General features: G+C 43.3%; 1 protein-coding gene across 2 annotated transcripts in view; it reads left to right on the top strand.

The window, feature by feature from the left end:
- The window catches only part of JAK1 (Janus kinase 1), a 62,446-nt gene that overhangs the window by 29,337 nt on the left and 19,136 nt on the right, over nucleotides 1-13,973 (top strand). For both annotated transcript variants that reach the window (XM_062003224.1, XM_062003223.1), the window contains exons 2-6: nucleotides 1,958-2,037; nucleotides 2,888-3,086; nucleotides 5,638-5,761; nucleotides 10,799-10,946; nucleotides 13,734-13,897. In XM_062003224.1, coding sequence (XP_061859208.1) covers nucleotides 2,032-2,037; nucleotides 2,888-3,086; nucleotides 5,638-5,761; nucleotides 10,799-10,946; nucleotides 13,734-13,897 — 641 coding nt within the window. In that variant the 5' untranslated portion in view covers nucleotides 1,958-2,031. The remainder of the gene's footprint in view (nucleotides 1-1,957; nucleotides 2,038-2,887; nucleotides 3,087-5,637; nucleotides 5,762-10,798; nucleotides 10,947-13,733; nucleotides 13,898-13,973) is intronic.

Here is a 13,973-nt window from a genome sequence, read left to right as displayed (position 1 = left end):
CTGTCCTGGCTGTCACCTGTAGCTACCATGGTTACTGTGCAGGACACGGGGGCAAGATGCTACTGCCAAGACAGAGCAGGAGTTTGCCGTCTTCAAAGATGACTTTGGGTGTTTCAGGTCACATTTTAAGCTGTCTGGACAGTCTTTTTAATGCTATGCCCACACAGGCATTAAAATACAGTGAATTTCTGTTACAAGAGGTGTTGGTTAAAGGAGAGTGTTTTCAGTTGTATTAAAGCTAATATCTTGGACCTTTTAAATTTAAATGTGATGATGCTGTGCAGAAATAATTGCTGGCTTGTCCACACGTCTCAGTTACTTCTTCCCCATGTTATTGCCAAGAGAATGTGTCTGGAAGCTCAAATTCAGCATTAAAGTGGCACAGATGGAAGGAACATGCAATTTACTTGTAAATGTGTGCTAGTGCTGTCTCTTTTTCCTATGATAGCGTCATGTTAGCTGGGCACTTTCCAAGCACAAGGGAAGCTGGTGTGGCATTGTCAGGCTTTTCTCCAGACTAAGCCTAAGGCTTACAAAGCGATATTCATTGAAGTCTGCTGCATCAGGTTAAGGCCTAATGCTGCTGCAGCAAAAGCAATACTCTCAGTTCAAGTACATTTTTGGCAGAGATAGGGGAGAAGAGAAGGCAAAAAGGAAGGAGAATACAAATGGAGGGATCTTTCAGTCTCAGATGAGTGATGGGTGCCTTCTAGCAAGCCAGCAGTACTGTCATGTTTAGTTTAGTCACATTGAGTTTACTGTCACACTTAATTAGTGACTACCCCAGGAAAACAAGTGGGATGATTTCCCCTTGAGAGCATGGAGCCATGGCTGATGGGCAGTGACTCAGGACCAGTGCCAGGGCATGGGTCCCTCTGGAGATGCAGAACAGAGTCCCATATCTTTTCTTGGAGGGGCCCAGACTCCTTTTCCTTTCTGCCTTTATTCCCCTGCCAGCGGGAGAGGAGCAGCCTGGCCACCTTTGGAAAGAAACATCTGTGCCTTTGAAGCATGCCAGCTCTTTCACTGATGCTCTACTCCCTACCATCAGGAGTGGGAGTAGGGAGAGGTCTTACCATGCCCACTCTTTCCCCACCTGCTTCTTAAGTATTTCTGTAGTGTCTCATTGACTTTACAGCCCTGCTATCAGGCAATCCTTTAACTAAAGGTATGGTCACTCTTGCCATTAAAAGAAGATAGTATTGATATATCCCTTGTTTGCTTCAGGTGGTAAGGATGACCTCTAACTTTGGGTGGGAGTAGTTTTGCAAACCAGTGCCAGAACACTGAGATGATTTGTGGTGTTAGGTAAGGCTTAGAAAGAGAAAGTAGGCTCTTGGAAGGTGCCTCTGCTGTTGGAAGGCTGCTTGAAGTCATGGGCTGTGCTCCTTGTGAATGGTGCTTTGAGTAGCTACCTTATTATCTGCTGCCCACCCAAGACTCTGAGTCTTTCATAGAGCAAAAGAGAAAAAGGTGAAGAAAAAAACCCTGATAATCTGGAAGGGGAAGAAACAACAGAGACTAGGAAGAAAGTGGAATTGGCAATATGTAGTTAAAATATGGAGAATGAATGGCAAAAGACAGGAAGAAGGAGGTAAAGCAAAGAGAAGAGTTCTCCTTTGGTGTCACAGCAAAGGTTGCAATGCTTAGGATACCAAACTGATGCTTGATGCTCTGAGAAAATGAAAAAGCCTGATGAATAACCAAAGCTTTACCCCTGTTTGTTGTTTGCTTCTCAGTCATTGCCCCCAAAGAGTCAAAAGAAATCAGTAGACTCACAGAGACTCCTAGATGCTCTCTATGACTGTCTTTGGTTCAGACTAGATCTGGATGTCAATTATGCTAGTGGAAAGATTCCCTTGGATTTCAAGTGGCATTTTATCAGCCTGACTCTGTATTTTGTGCCTCAAACCTGTACTAAGCTGCTTCTGACAGTGTTACTTTTTTTTTCCCTCAGCCAGAGTCAAGTTGCTGCTGCAGAGCCTGAAGATAATCCATTTCAGCTGCACAGAGGATCAGACAGTCACATAAATGCAGGTGTGTTGGCTTTTGAGGGTTAGTTTTGTTTGTTTTGCAGTGGGAGGATTAATTTACTAAACTGTAGAACTGATAGTGTGGGCTTTTGTTATTAGTTGAGCTTAGTAAAACATGGAACACAGACTTCATAATGCCTGGAGTGTGTGTGTTCATCTGTTTCCTTTCCACTCTTTCTATTTAAGCACTGGGTGTAAAATACAACATGAGTTTTCTTTTGAGTTAGAGCTGTCTCATATACATTCTTGGCAGTCTAACAGCTATTGCATTAAACTTTCTTAGTGCTATGCTTGCCTTCTGGAGAGAGAATGAAAAACAACTCTCCAGTAATGGTCATTTCACCAGGACGCAGTAATTAGGAGTTTACAAAACAAAGGATGAGAGGGGAGGAAACTAGCAGACCTATGTAGCTGTGAAAGAGACAGCAAAAACACAAGCTTAACCTCCTTTTTAAAGAAAAAAGAAGAAATATAAATGGTGCTGTTTATATCCCCCAGCCTCAAGTGTTGGTTTTCAGCCAGTTAAGTGCTTAAGGATCTGAAAGCTATTTCTGCTTTACAGTAAGAAGGGGAACCTTCTAGAATAGTTGTGGAACCACCAGAACAGAAGGGAATTATGTGGAACTGAGTTACCAGAAGCAGAATAATGGTTGACCTTTCTTTTTTCAGTCTTCCCCTCATTTGAGCAAAGCACTGATTTCGAATAACCAGGTTCCCAACGTGATGACTCTGAGAAGTGCGGTGCTGAGCCCATCATAGCACGCAGCAGCCTCCCTGAGCAACGCATTTGTGTTCTGAGAAATGCTCAAACTCTTCTGCATGGTTTCCTTAACTATTTTTTCCTCCACTTTCAGTATCTAAATGTAAAAGAAGATTGCAAAGCTATGGCTTTCTGTGCAAAAATGAGGAGCACAAGGAAGAGCGAAGTAAACCTGGAAGCTCAGCATCAGGGATTAGAAATATTTTTCTACCTGCAAGATAAAAGCCCCATTTATTACACCAGTGGTGAATTTACCTCGGAGGAGCTGTGCATTGAGGCTGCCCAGAAGTGTTGTGAGTATATTTCCCCATTTCAGGGGACTGGAACATCTTTCATATGAGGAAAGCTGTGAGAACTGGGGCTGTTTAGTCTGGAGAAGACTGAGGGGGGATCTTATTAACATTTACAAATATCTAAATGGTGGGTGTCAGGAGGTTGGGACATCCCTTTTTTCTATAGTAGATAGTAACAGGACAAGGGGTGATGGGATGAAGCTGGAACACAAAAAGTTCCACTTAAATATGAGAAAAAACTCTTTTACTGTTTCAGTGAGGGAGCCCTGGCACAGGCTGCCCAGAGGGGTTGTGAAGTCTCCTTCCTTGGAGGTCTTCAAGACCTACCTGGACATGTTCCTGTGTGACCTGATCTAGGTGACCCTGCTTCTGCAGGGGGGGTTGGACTGGATGATCTCTAAAGATCCTTTCCAACCCCTACCATTCCATGATTCTATGATTCTATATGGACTTTTATAAACATTCTCAGTGGCAGGGCATGACAGAATCCAAAGGGATGCATCCTTCTCTGCATGTAGGTCAATGTTGGTAAAGAAATCAGCATGTTATGTAGTCTAGGATGAGGACTTTTGCCAAGGGTCTGACTGGGCAATTCTTAAGCTGCTTGAAGTAGAAGAAATGGTAGGAGAGACTGTCTTGAGATTCCCATCAAGTGATGATCTTCCACCTTGGTCTCTGGCAAATACAGGTACTGATTTCTCTGTTTGGGTGCAGTGCTTAGGTTTCTTTGAAGAGGAAACATGATACACAGATCAGTTAACACAAAGCTGATTTGCCCTCACATACTCATTGTTAAACCTGTCAGGATCTGTCCTGTGTTACAAAACGTTTTGGAGAGAGTTAATGTAAAAAAAAAAAACAAACCAAAACCTATTTGCTGCATTTCTGACTTCAGTTTTCTGTTACTTGTCAGCTCTTTGCAGGGAGTTATTCCCCAGTTGATTACCTGAACAATTGCTGCAATCCATAAATGTATGATGAAGTCATTGTGGTCCTTGACTCAGCAAAGTATTTGAACATCCTGGAATTAGTTTATTTAATCTATGTTTGAGCCTCTTGAACCAGTGTACTTTTATATTTGGAGTTCTGAGGTTCTTTCCCACCTTGATCTCGGTTTTGGGTTCCCTAAGCTTTGTGGAACACTGAATTCAGTCGATGTGGGAGTGATGAATCTGTATAAACAGACAAACTGGGCATCAGTTTCCCTGCAGCTTTAAAAGGTTTTCTCATGCCATCTTGCTGCTTGTTACATTGAGCACTCTTCAGCTCATTTGCCTGTTTGCTTCTCTTCTATCAGAAAGGCAGGAATGATGGGGATCTGCAGGACAAGCCTCATCACTAAGTACTCAAGTTGGTCTTGAATAGTTGTAATGCAAATGTGAAGTACGTAAAACCCACCTATTTATGTCAGCTTCTTGTTCACCTATTTATGCACAGCCTCTTACTGTGCAACTGCTTGCAGTAATTTCTGTTGGAAGTTTAAAACCTTTGAAGGAGTGAATTAAAGAGAGTGTTTCTTAAGGGAACTTACAACTTTCCGCCTTCCCTCGTTTATCACTAAGCCCACTTCAGCAGGCCTGTGATGTTGATCTGTGCTGTAAATCACAGCTTGAGTGTTAAACCATTGATGGCATCTCCATACTGCTTGCTGATCTGCAGAAGGCAGTGGCTGCCCAGCCCTACCTCCTTGGGAGCTTTGTGATTAGGCTGTTCAGTCTTTAGTTCCTTGGCTTCTCTTCTTCCCTGCTGTTCTCTCTACCCAATTCACAGTAGAAATTATCTCAGTGGATTCTACAGGACCTCTGCAAAGTGATCCAATGTCAGAAAGACACTTAAGCACATGCTATGGTGCTCCCTGCAACAGAGCTACCTGCTTTTGCAAAGAGGTACTGCCCCTTTTTGAGCAGGAAGCTGAAGCAAGGAGTTCAAACGTTAGACCTGTAAATATACCATAGCCAGTTTTTCTCTGGGGTGATGTAAATGCAAAGGTTAAAGCAGGTCAGCCTAGACATACAAGCCAAAGTCTATTCCTTGTTGCAGAACCCTCTGTTGAATTAGCAAAGGATGGGAAAGCGACACGTTACGCTTTCTGCTCGTTGGCTAACGAGAAGAGGACGTTCATCACTTCACTAAAACCTTCTCTTTCAACTGTGGGAGAAAAAGTTATTAATAGAATATAAGTGAGGACAAAACTGTGGTGTTACAGAGTGGCTTTGTTGAAACTCCCATTTCTGGTATCTGGAAAAAGTGAAGACTTTAAGTCGTTTCCTCTTAAGTTCGGATCTTTGGCAACGTGAGGATTTCAGGAGTAGTGGAAATGTTACATTGTTTAATACATGATATAAAATCTGAAGGAGTGGACTTATGTACAGTTCTCAGTTCCACTTTAACCATAACTTTCTGCTGTTTGTTTTAAACTAATCCTAATATTGGTTTCTTTTCTTGATCTGCTCTGCAAGATCAGATATTTGCTTCATGCATTGGTATCTTTAGGCTGTGCATATGTATTGTAGCCTTGTGATTCACACAGTTGTTTACTTTTCTCTGACAGCTATATCTCCACTGTGCCATAATCTCTTTGCACTCTATGATGAAAACAAGAAGCTCTGGTATGCACCAAACCAGGTCTTCAAGATAGATGAGAAAACATCACACCGGCTCTGTTATCGAATGAGGTAAGTGCAAAGCATCTGAAGAAGTGATTCCTTGACCACATCTAGATGTCCTCGTAATACTGACCTCACTGAAGAAGCAGGAAAGCAAAACCAAAAGAAGCAGCTTGCTTTTCACAGCATAGATGAGAGATTACCAGTAAAAGCTTCAAACATCTCCTGTTGGGTTTCTTTTGCATCTTTGCCATATAACCTTGAAGAAAGACCCAGAGGCACAAGAACCTGTATCCACAAAGCTGTGACTTACCCATTGAGCTAACAGCTAAATTGAGCAGCATGCCTCCAAAATGGTCAGCATTTTGTATGTTTCAATTTCCATTTGAAGTGGTTGGTGAACTGTACTCCTGCTGAAGTCAGTGGGAATTTTTCTAGTAGCTTTAAAGGAAAAAGCAGCAGGCTATTGCTTTTAAATTGTCCTCTAGGACTGTAGGGGAATCTCTGTGATCTCGCTGTGGCTGGCAGGGAGAAAGCATCAGAGAACAAAAACCATTGTCCCTAGGATCTTTATCCACCATGTACATCAGGTTGAACTTCAGGTGGCATTCTTAAAATACAGCATGTTGTCTGTTGAGATTTCTGGGGCTGAATGGGTACACCAGCCCTCATTCCCTGGGAGATGAAAGCAGGAATGCCAACAGCTGTTGATCACTCTTTAGCTCTGCCTAAAGGAAAGATGTCCTCCTTTTAGGATATGATAGAAATCTAATTCTGCACATTGCACTGCCTTCCTCCTTTTGGTTTTTGTTCTGACTTTTCTTCTTGCATCTATATGAGCTTTAGGTGGTGTGATATAGGAGAAAAATATATGGAATAGGCTTTGCTTCCAGGAATAATCAGTCCAGAAACGTCACCCATCTTCCTAAAGCACATCCACAGATTGTTTTTGTCAGTTCTTCAAGGTACAACTGTAAGAAAATAAGCTTCTACATAATATGCCCACTTTGCCTTGAAATGCAGCACTCACCTATGTGATCAATTTGGGCTATGGAGAAAAAACTTGCAGTGGTGATACATCTGTGTGCATTTCGACCTCTTTTTCTGGTTATCTCTTGTTAGACAACATGACTGTCACTTGTACATGCTAATGGGAGAGCTGGCATGGCTAAACCTCAGGTGGTGCATCCAAACCGTTGTCTAGGCTTGTTGGACAGTGTTAGCCGCTTTGCTTATGCAGATCTGAAGAGAGAGCTTTGAAGGTGTGATCTTTGATCTGTGAGGTGCTGCTGCAGTTGAGTTTACCTTTGTGCCAGGTCTAGTGTTACTGCTGTTGGGTGAACTGCTAGGAGATAGAAAATAAATACTGAGAGTCAACAAAAGGATCTTTGCTTTTCAGGTAGCTATAAATCAGTACCTATTTTTAGAAGAAGCTATTGTGGTCCTTTATTTTTCCTTTACCACAGTCTATTTGTAGTATTAATGACTTAACCTGTGCTTATCACAGAGCTGTGATTAAGTTTGGCAGATAAACATCACGCAGTAATGGAATTGAGTGACTCTATAGAGAAGCTCTGAGGACTCTAATGGCCTCTTATAGAGCATTAAGTGCCCTTTCTTGCTTGAAGAGATCAGATTAACTGTATACTTGATGATAAAACAATTCCTTGGTATGAGTCTGATGCTGAAATTCATGTGATCTGTTTTATCCAGTAAAAGAAAGCAGTGTTATAAAAGTTTAGTTGTGGGAATTTACTCCCCCAATTAGAAGTATGGTGCTGTTTTTAATTCATACATGATAGTTTCCACTGTGTTTGGTGTTAATGTGTTCCTGCTTTGGGTGAATGATGAAAGCTCTCTCTGGGTACTCTCTCATTCCTACTGCATCTTACCTGTGTGGTGAGTAACACCACCTTCTTTAAAACTGCTTGAACAGCTGCCCCTTAGGAGACTTTACCTGTTTGTAGCTCTATTGGATTTTTAGGTATAAGGGGAAAAACTCATCTATGTCCCAAGTTTATTTTCTGGATTGTTTTCCATGCTGCTGTTTTATAGAATGGAGCTGTGGAAGGTGCCCAGTTGTCTACATTGAAAAGTTCTCTTGGGTTAGTTTTTAAGCTTTGGAGTTGAGATTTGAAGTCTGGCAGGGATGTTTCTGCTCTCAGATGTGCTCCATGCATAAAAAGCATCAAACTTTGGGCCAATAATACACGTGGAAAATAATTTCATATGCCTTTTAAGAAAAGCCTGTATGAAGCAAGCACTAAAATCCAAAGGTTCCCATCTCCCTGGGAATCCTGCAGTGTGTCAATGAAGTGAATTTTCCCTTTCTTTCATTTCTGATCTATTGTGTTTCTTGGCTTGGGCATCTGAACCGAAAACTTATGAGCAATATAGGATTGTGAAACTGTTCTCTAAGTGATTATTGTTTATTCTGAGCTCTGCTAGAGGCAGAATTCCTCTTGAAAAAGGAAAACAGCCTGGGTTTATTGAACAGTGCAATGGGTCAGACTGTATGTATCATTTAGAGACTGACTAATTTTTGTATGGGTAACCTTGTTTCTGAGATTTCACTACAGCAATGGGTTTGATTTAGTCATGTTCTACTGAAATTATACCTATAAAGTGAAGGTGTGTGACCAAGTAGTTTCAAATGCTTTTGGATGGTTGATTTTTCTGCCACAACTGAAAGCTTTGGCTTCGATTCCTGACTGGGGCAACTTCCCCATCAAATCTGTGCCAGCTGGTGGACTTTTGGTAGTGTTTTAAAAGCACTTGTTTCTAGTGAAAAACTTTGTAACTAGCCCCATGTTTCTTTCACTTGCCTCCAGTTTAGAAAAAAAACCCCAAAACCTCAGTCTACTATGTCAGAAACCACAGTATTTTGTAATATCCTGGAGGATGTTACACCAACTGACGGAGGAGGAGGTTAACTGTTCCCTACCTGGATCGTGTTTGGGTCAGGAGTAGAAGGTTTTTGGCATGGAGAATGGATCTAATGCCTATGTTTCTGGAAAGAAGGACTGTCAGAGCTGATAGGTGAAAGAGAACAGCAGGTCACCCCTCAAGCACCTCCACCTTGGCCAGATTAAACAAGTGAAGTGCAAAACTTCTTCCCAGGAGTGACCTGCTCAAAGCTGATTCCCAAATGCCCTTCCCCTGGCTCACACCCATGCCTTAGGTGCCTGCCCCAAGGCTAAAGCCCACCAAAGGAGGGGCAGGTCATGCCCTTGAAACTCAGGAGCACGCTGGCTCCTTTCCAGCTCATCTGCAGGGCTGTGGAATTGGAAAGCTTGTGCTCTCATTTCTGTTTGTGAGGGTGGAATGGTAATAATCTGTCCCTACCTTGCCACAAGCCTACTGATCTCTTCAAGGCAGAGACTTTCCTTCTTAATTCATATGGTCCTTCAAACAATGGGGCTCTAGTTATTGCTAACTTCTAAATATTGTCTTAATTAGTGCAGTTTAATAGGGAAAGGAGCAAATTCTCCTCTCAGTTACAAACAATGCACAGTACTTTGCCCATCATTATTTTCAGGAAATACCAAAAGAATTGGAGTTATTGTCACTCGTCTGATAAAGGAGGATATGGAAACAAAGTCATTTCCTAGAGGCAGGAGGGTTTGCCTTGCTTCAACCAAAGGAGTTCTGTGGTATCTTACAGCACTTGTCAGGAGTTTGTGGCCTAGTTGGGAGTTGGTGTTCCTACTCATGCTTTTTGGGGTCTTAAAGAGACTTACCAAAAGAAAGGATGGACAGAAACACGGCACAGAAAGTCTCACCTTTGAAATATGAGTTTGATACATGCTTCTCCATTTGAATGGCCAACTTCCCATGCAGATAAAACACACCTTGCTGACCAAAAAGTACTCACTTCATTTTGCTTTTTAACACCCTGACTGAAACCACTGTAGGCACTGCAGAACCGAGGCTTAACCCATGAACTCCCATTCCAGTCAGACACACATCACAAAGATACAGTGATGTATTTTAGAACGTGCACCTTTGCCACGTGGGTTATCCTGCACCATAATGTTCCCTTTGTATTGATGCAGTAATATAATACACACACACAGACACTATGCAGTAATCCTGTGAGGCTTGTTCTTGCTAGTGCTGAATGCTCCTCTGAGTGTTCTTCTAGAAACCATTCCTACTTAGCAGTTGGGTAAATCTACTCTGCTGTAACCTTTTAATTGTCAGTAGTTCATGATCATGTGCAAGGCATGAACCTTTGCCAGAGGCATGTTAATTCAAACCAGATTTAACTCATCTTTACTGGATCTAAAGTGTTACTAGAACCCAGATAAACACAAATTTCTGGGTTGATTTAGGTGAAGATTTCTCAAAGGGTGCTGACAGAGGCTTGAACTCCAAAGCTTTAATTTTCAGCAGATGCCACCTTCTTTAGCTGGTTTTCAATTAAATAGCCTTGTGTATGAGGGTATCTGTATATGAGTAAAAGGCTTGTTTGCAGTATACCTTGGAGGATTGGCTATGTCCCTTTAAAACCAGCTGATTTCAATGAGTGCCTTTTTCAGCAGCTCCATGCAAACCAGAGGGAAGCAGGAATTCCAGGGTGAGGCATCACTCTGCTTCCCACTCCAGCTTTGAGGGAGGTACCCACAGCAGTTCTGCCCTGCACATTGTTTCAGTGCCTACAGGGGAGGAGGTCTGAAGTCTTGTTAGCTCTTTAGATGAACCTTTTGATCTTGCAGTGACAACCATTACCCAGTAGAAGCATGACATTCCCTTACACAGCTCAAGCAATGTCAGGAAGTGACGGGAACATGGTTGTCATCTGAGTGGCAGCTTCTTGTTTAGTGAACTGTGCAGGGCTGTGACAGGCATGGTATTTGAGTCAGGAGTGAGATGCTGTTGGGTGGGAAGGCTGAAGACCTTTGACTAACACACCATTTTCCCCTAGTTTCTCAGGCCAGGCTTGTGGTTTCAGTAGTGGACCACCTAAGTTGCAGCCTCAGGGCAGAAGATTGATGGGTTTTGACTTTTCACTGGTTTTCTTTTAAAAGTTTAAAATTCTGTATCTAGTGTAAATGGAGGATTTCCCTCAAAGTGTTTTCAAGTTTATTCCTCTTTTCTTGCAAGATTCTACTTTACCAACTGGCATGGGACTAGTGAAAATGAACCCTCAGTGTGGAGGCATTCCCCAAAGAAGGCAAAGAACTCGTACGAGAAGAAACCAGATGGAACTCCTATACTTGATGCAAGTTCATTAGAATACATCTTTGCACAGGTGAGAGGTTGCTTCCACATATCTCTGCCATTGTAATCACACACAAAAACTGTTTAACCCACTGAAAGCTGCTTTAAAGACCTACTTTCAAACTTTTAAAGTACATATAACCTTATCTGTTCGTATTGATGTTTCCTTCTTACTTCTGCATGGTGGAGAGAATTTGCTATGTGAAGAACAATCTACCCACATGCAGCATGTGTAAAGAAGCTGTCTCAGTCCAGGAAGGGCTCTATTTTTATAACACACTTTCTTTTAACGTGAGCTGGTTTGGGACATCAACACTACCACTTTTGTGACACATTTGCATGTAGCTTTGGCATCTGTGATCCTCCAGAGGGGCAGTAGCAGTGTTAAAACTGACAGCTTGGTGTCCTTTTAAACGAGTCTTTTTTTTTACTGTGTGGTGTTAAAACTGAGACCACTGCTGTCACACAGCCTGCTTACATGCAGTTTTCCTTTCCTCTTGTTGCTCATCCCACTCGGTGGTACGTGCAGCACGCTGGACACGGCAAGTAAGGAGGGTCCCTGTTGCAGAAAGCTTGTGTTCTTGTAGGGAAAAAGTACACAAGCGATTTTGCAAGCCAGAAACTCTCTGGTTTTGTGGAAGAAATGGGAAGACTGAAGTTGGTGAAGGCTTGTGAAACGAGCAAATGAAATGCATTGGAGAAAAAGCTGTTTGCTCTTCATTCTGAGGGTAATTACTGCAGGATTTTCAGACTTTGAAACATGGTTGTGTCCCTCAGAAAAAGAGAGAGAGCGTGAAGCTACTCCAGGGAATCCTTGCTGTTCCCTTGTGAAACCACGATAAAAGAAACTACCAAGTGAGCTACAGCTGTGAGTGCATTTGAATGGTGCCACTTGCATTCTAAACTGTGGTTTAGGCCCATCAGTGAACAAAAGACCACGATTGGCCTCAAGTACCAAAGAGGCTGAGAATTGCCAAAGGGCAGGGAGAGCTTAATTGCCACTTAAGGTTCAGGACAAAACAGAGCAGGCTGCTGGGCTTGGGGAAGAAAACACAAAAGAACTTAATGCAACACCAACTAAAACATAACCTTAAACCCCAAAACATAACAACCATAAAACAACACAGAGTAATACAACAATGAAGAGTCCGACCAGCCCTTTAATACCACCTTCTCCCCACTCCTCCCCTCTTGCCAGCCTCAAAGCCCTGATCCCGGTGTTTTTACCTCCTTCCCCTCTCAATGGCTCAGGGGGGCAGGGAGTGGGGGTTTCAGTCAGTTTATTCCTGATGGCTTCTGCCCTTTGTCCCTCCTCAGGGCAAGTGGGCACCATATGTGCAGTTCCAATGTGCATTGATCCCGCAGGCTGCAGCTCCTCTCTGCCTCTCGTGTGGGGCTGCTCTGGGCCCGCAGGCTCCAGCACGGCCTGTGCCATGGCCCCTCCCCACACAGTCCCTCACCCGTCCGGGCTCACTCACACGGAGCTGCTGGTGGCTCTCAGCCCTGCCATGGGTCTCCATGGGTTGCAGGGGCACAGCTGCATTCTCGCCACGGCTTGCAGAGGGGTCTCTGGTCTAGTGCTTCTCCTTCCTTCCTCCTTCTCTGACTGTGGGGTCCGCATGGTCGCCTCCATCTTGTATCACTCTCACACCTCCTGCCAGCACTTCACATTCCCGTCCCTAAACAGTGCTGGCAGAGGCGCCAGGTTGGCCCAGCCGAGATGGAGCTGTGTCTGAACCCAGGAGCCTGGAGGAAAATCCACAAACTCTTTACTGGGTCTTCACTGCAACCCACTCCCCCTGTTACCAAGCAAAAGCTGCTCCTTGCTAAAGCATGACGTAAAGTCATAAAAGAAGCAAGTATTTTTTGTACATAATCCAGCTCACTTACACCTTGTTTCCTGTGAACACTCCTGTCTACACACTGTTTGAAAACCTGCTGCAAAACTGGTTTCTATCCTTTTTCCTCCTTTATTTTGGAGGCCAGCAAAAAGAACCTTGTAAGTATGGAATGAGTAAGGACTCTGATGAATATTATCAGTCAGTATTGCATTGAGCAGAGTTTTACTTTTGAGTAGTTAAAAAAGGCCAAGCAGAAACCCACCAATGCCTAGTATAAGGCAAAAGAAATGTCCTTGCTTTTTGGTAACCAGATGCTTTTGAGACTGTCCTGGAGCAAGGTGGCTGCCATGGGGTTTGTAATCATGGCTGTGAGGTGTGGCTTAGAGCCTGAGTGCATGAGGATCTTAGAGGCACCAGGCCATGAAGGGCAGGGGTAGAGCAAAGACACAAAGTGGTTCTTGTGTACCAAAGCAGATCACGATGGTGCTAGAAGAGGACAGGGATGGTGCTTTCTTTAGTTACTTACAAAAAAGGAAGTGATTTTTTGGTGGAATGTGGAAGAGGACAAGGGTTTTGGAAGGGTCTGAGCAGTGCAGGTTTCTACCTGGGTGTGGTGAAAGCCACGGTGCTGTGGACTGTATGTGAGAGGGATGTGCTGTGATGATCCATGTGGCCATTCCACCTGCTCCACAAATGATCATTTAAAGAGATTTCTATTTAGGCAGGAGTGTTGGTGTTTCTTTTTAAATAGGCAGAGCTTGTGGAGTGATCAGTGCTTGCCCATGATCCTCTCTTCACTGATCTGAGAAGATTACATCCATCGCACAGCTCTTCCCTTCTTCCCCTAACCCTTCCTGTTCTGACTCTCAGTTTTGGGTGACTCCCCTTGCCTCTGATCTTGTGACATATTTCTTGCTCACAGATAAACTATGACAAGTAACAGATGTGGTTGTTCTGTGGTTTTGCTTCTTCCTAAGGGTCAGTATGACTTGGTGAAAGGCCTGGCACCAATCCGGGATCCTAAAAACGATCAAGAGGTTCATGAAATCGAGAACGAGTGTCTGGGGATGGCTGTCCTTGCCATCTCTCACTATGCCATCAACAAAAATGTGAAGCTTCCTGAGCTTCCTAAAGATATCAGGTAAGGTGCAACAACTTCTTTGACACTGTTGAGTCTGCTGTGTTTCCCTTCCACAAGAAATTCTAAGCGTTGTACC

This window comes from Colius striatus, chromosome 10 (genome assembly GCF_028858725.1).
Source record: "Colius striatus isolate bColStr4 chromosome 10, bColStr4.1.hap1, whole genome shotgun sequence".
In the NCBI taxonomy this organism is placed as follows: domain Eukaryota; kingdom Metazoa; phylum Chordata; class Aves; order Coliiformes; family Coliidae; genus Colius; species Colius striatus.
Note: the sequence above shows the minus strand (reverse complement) of the source record. Positions and strands in the feature narration are given on the sequence as shown.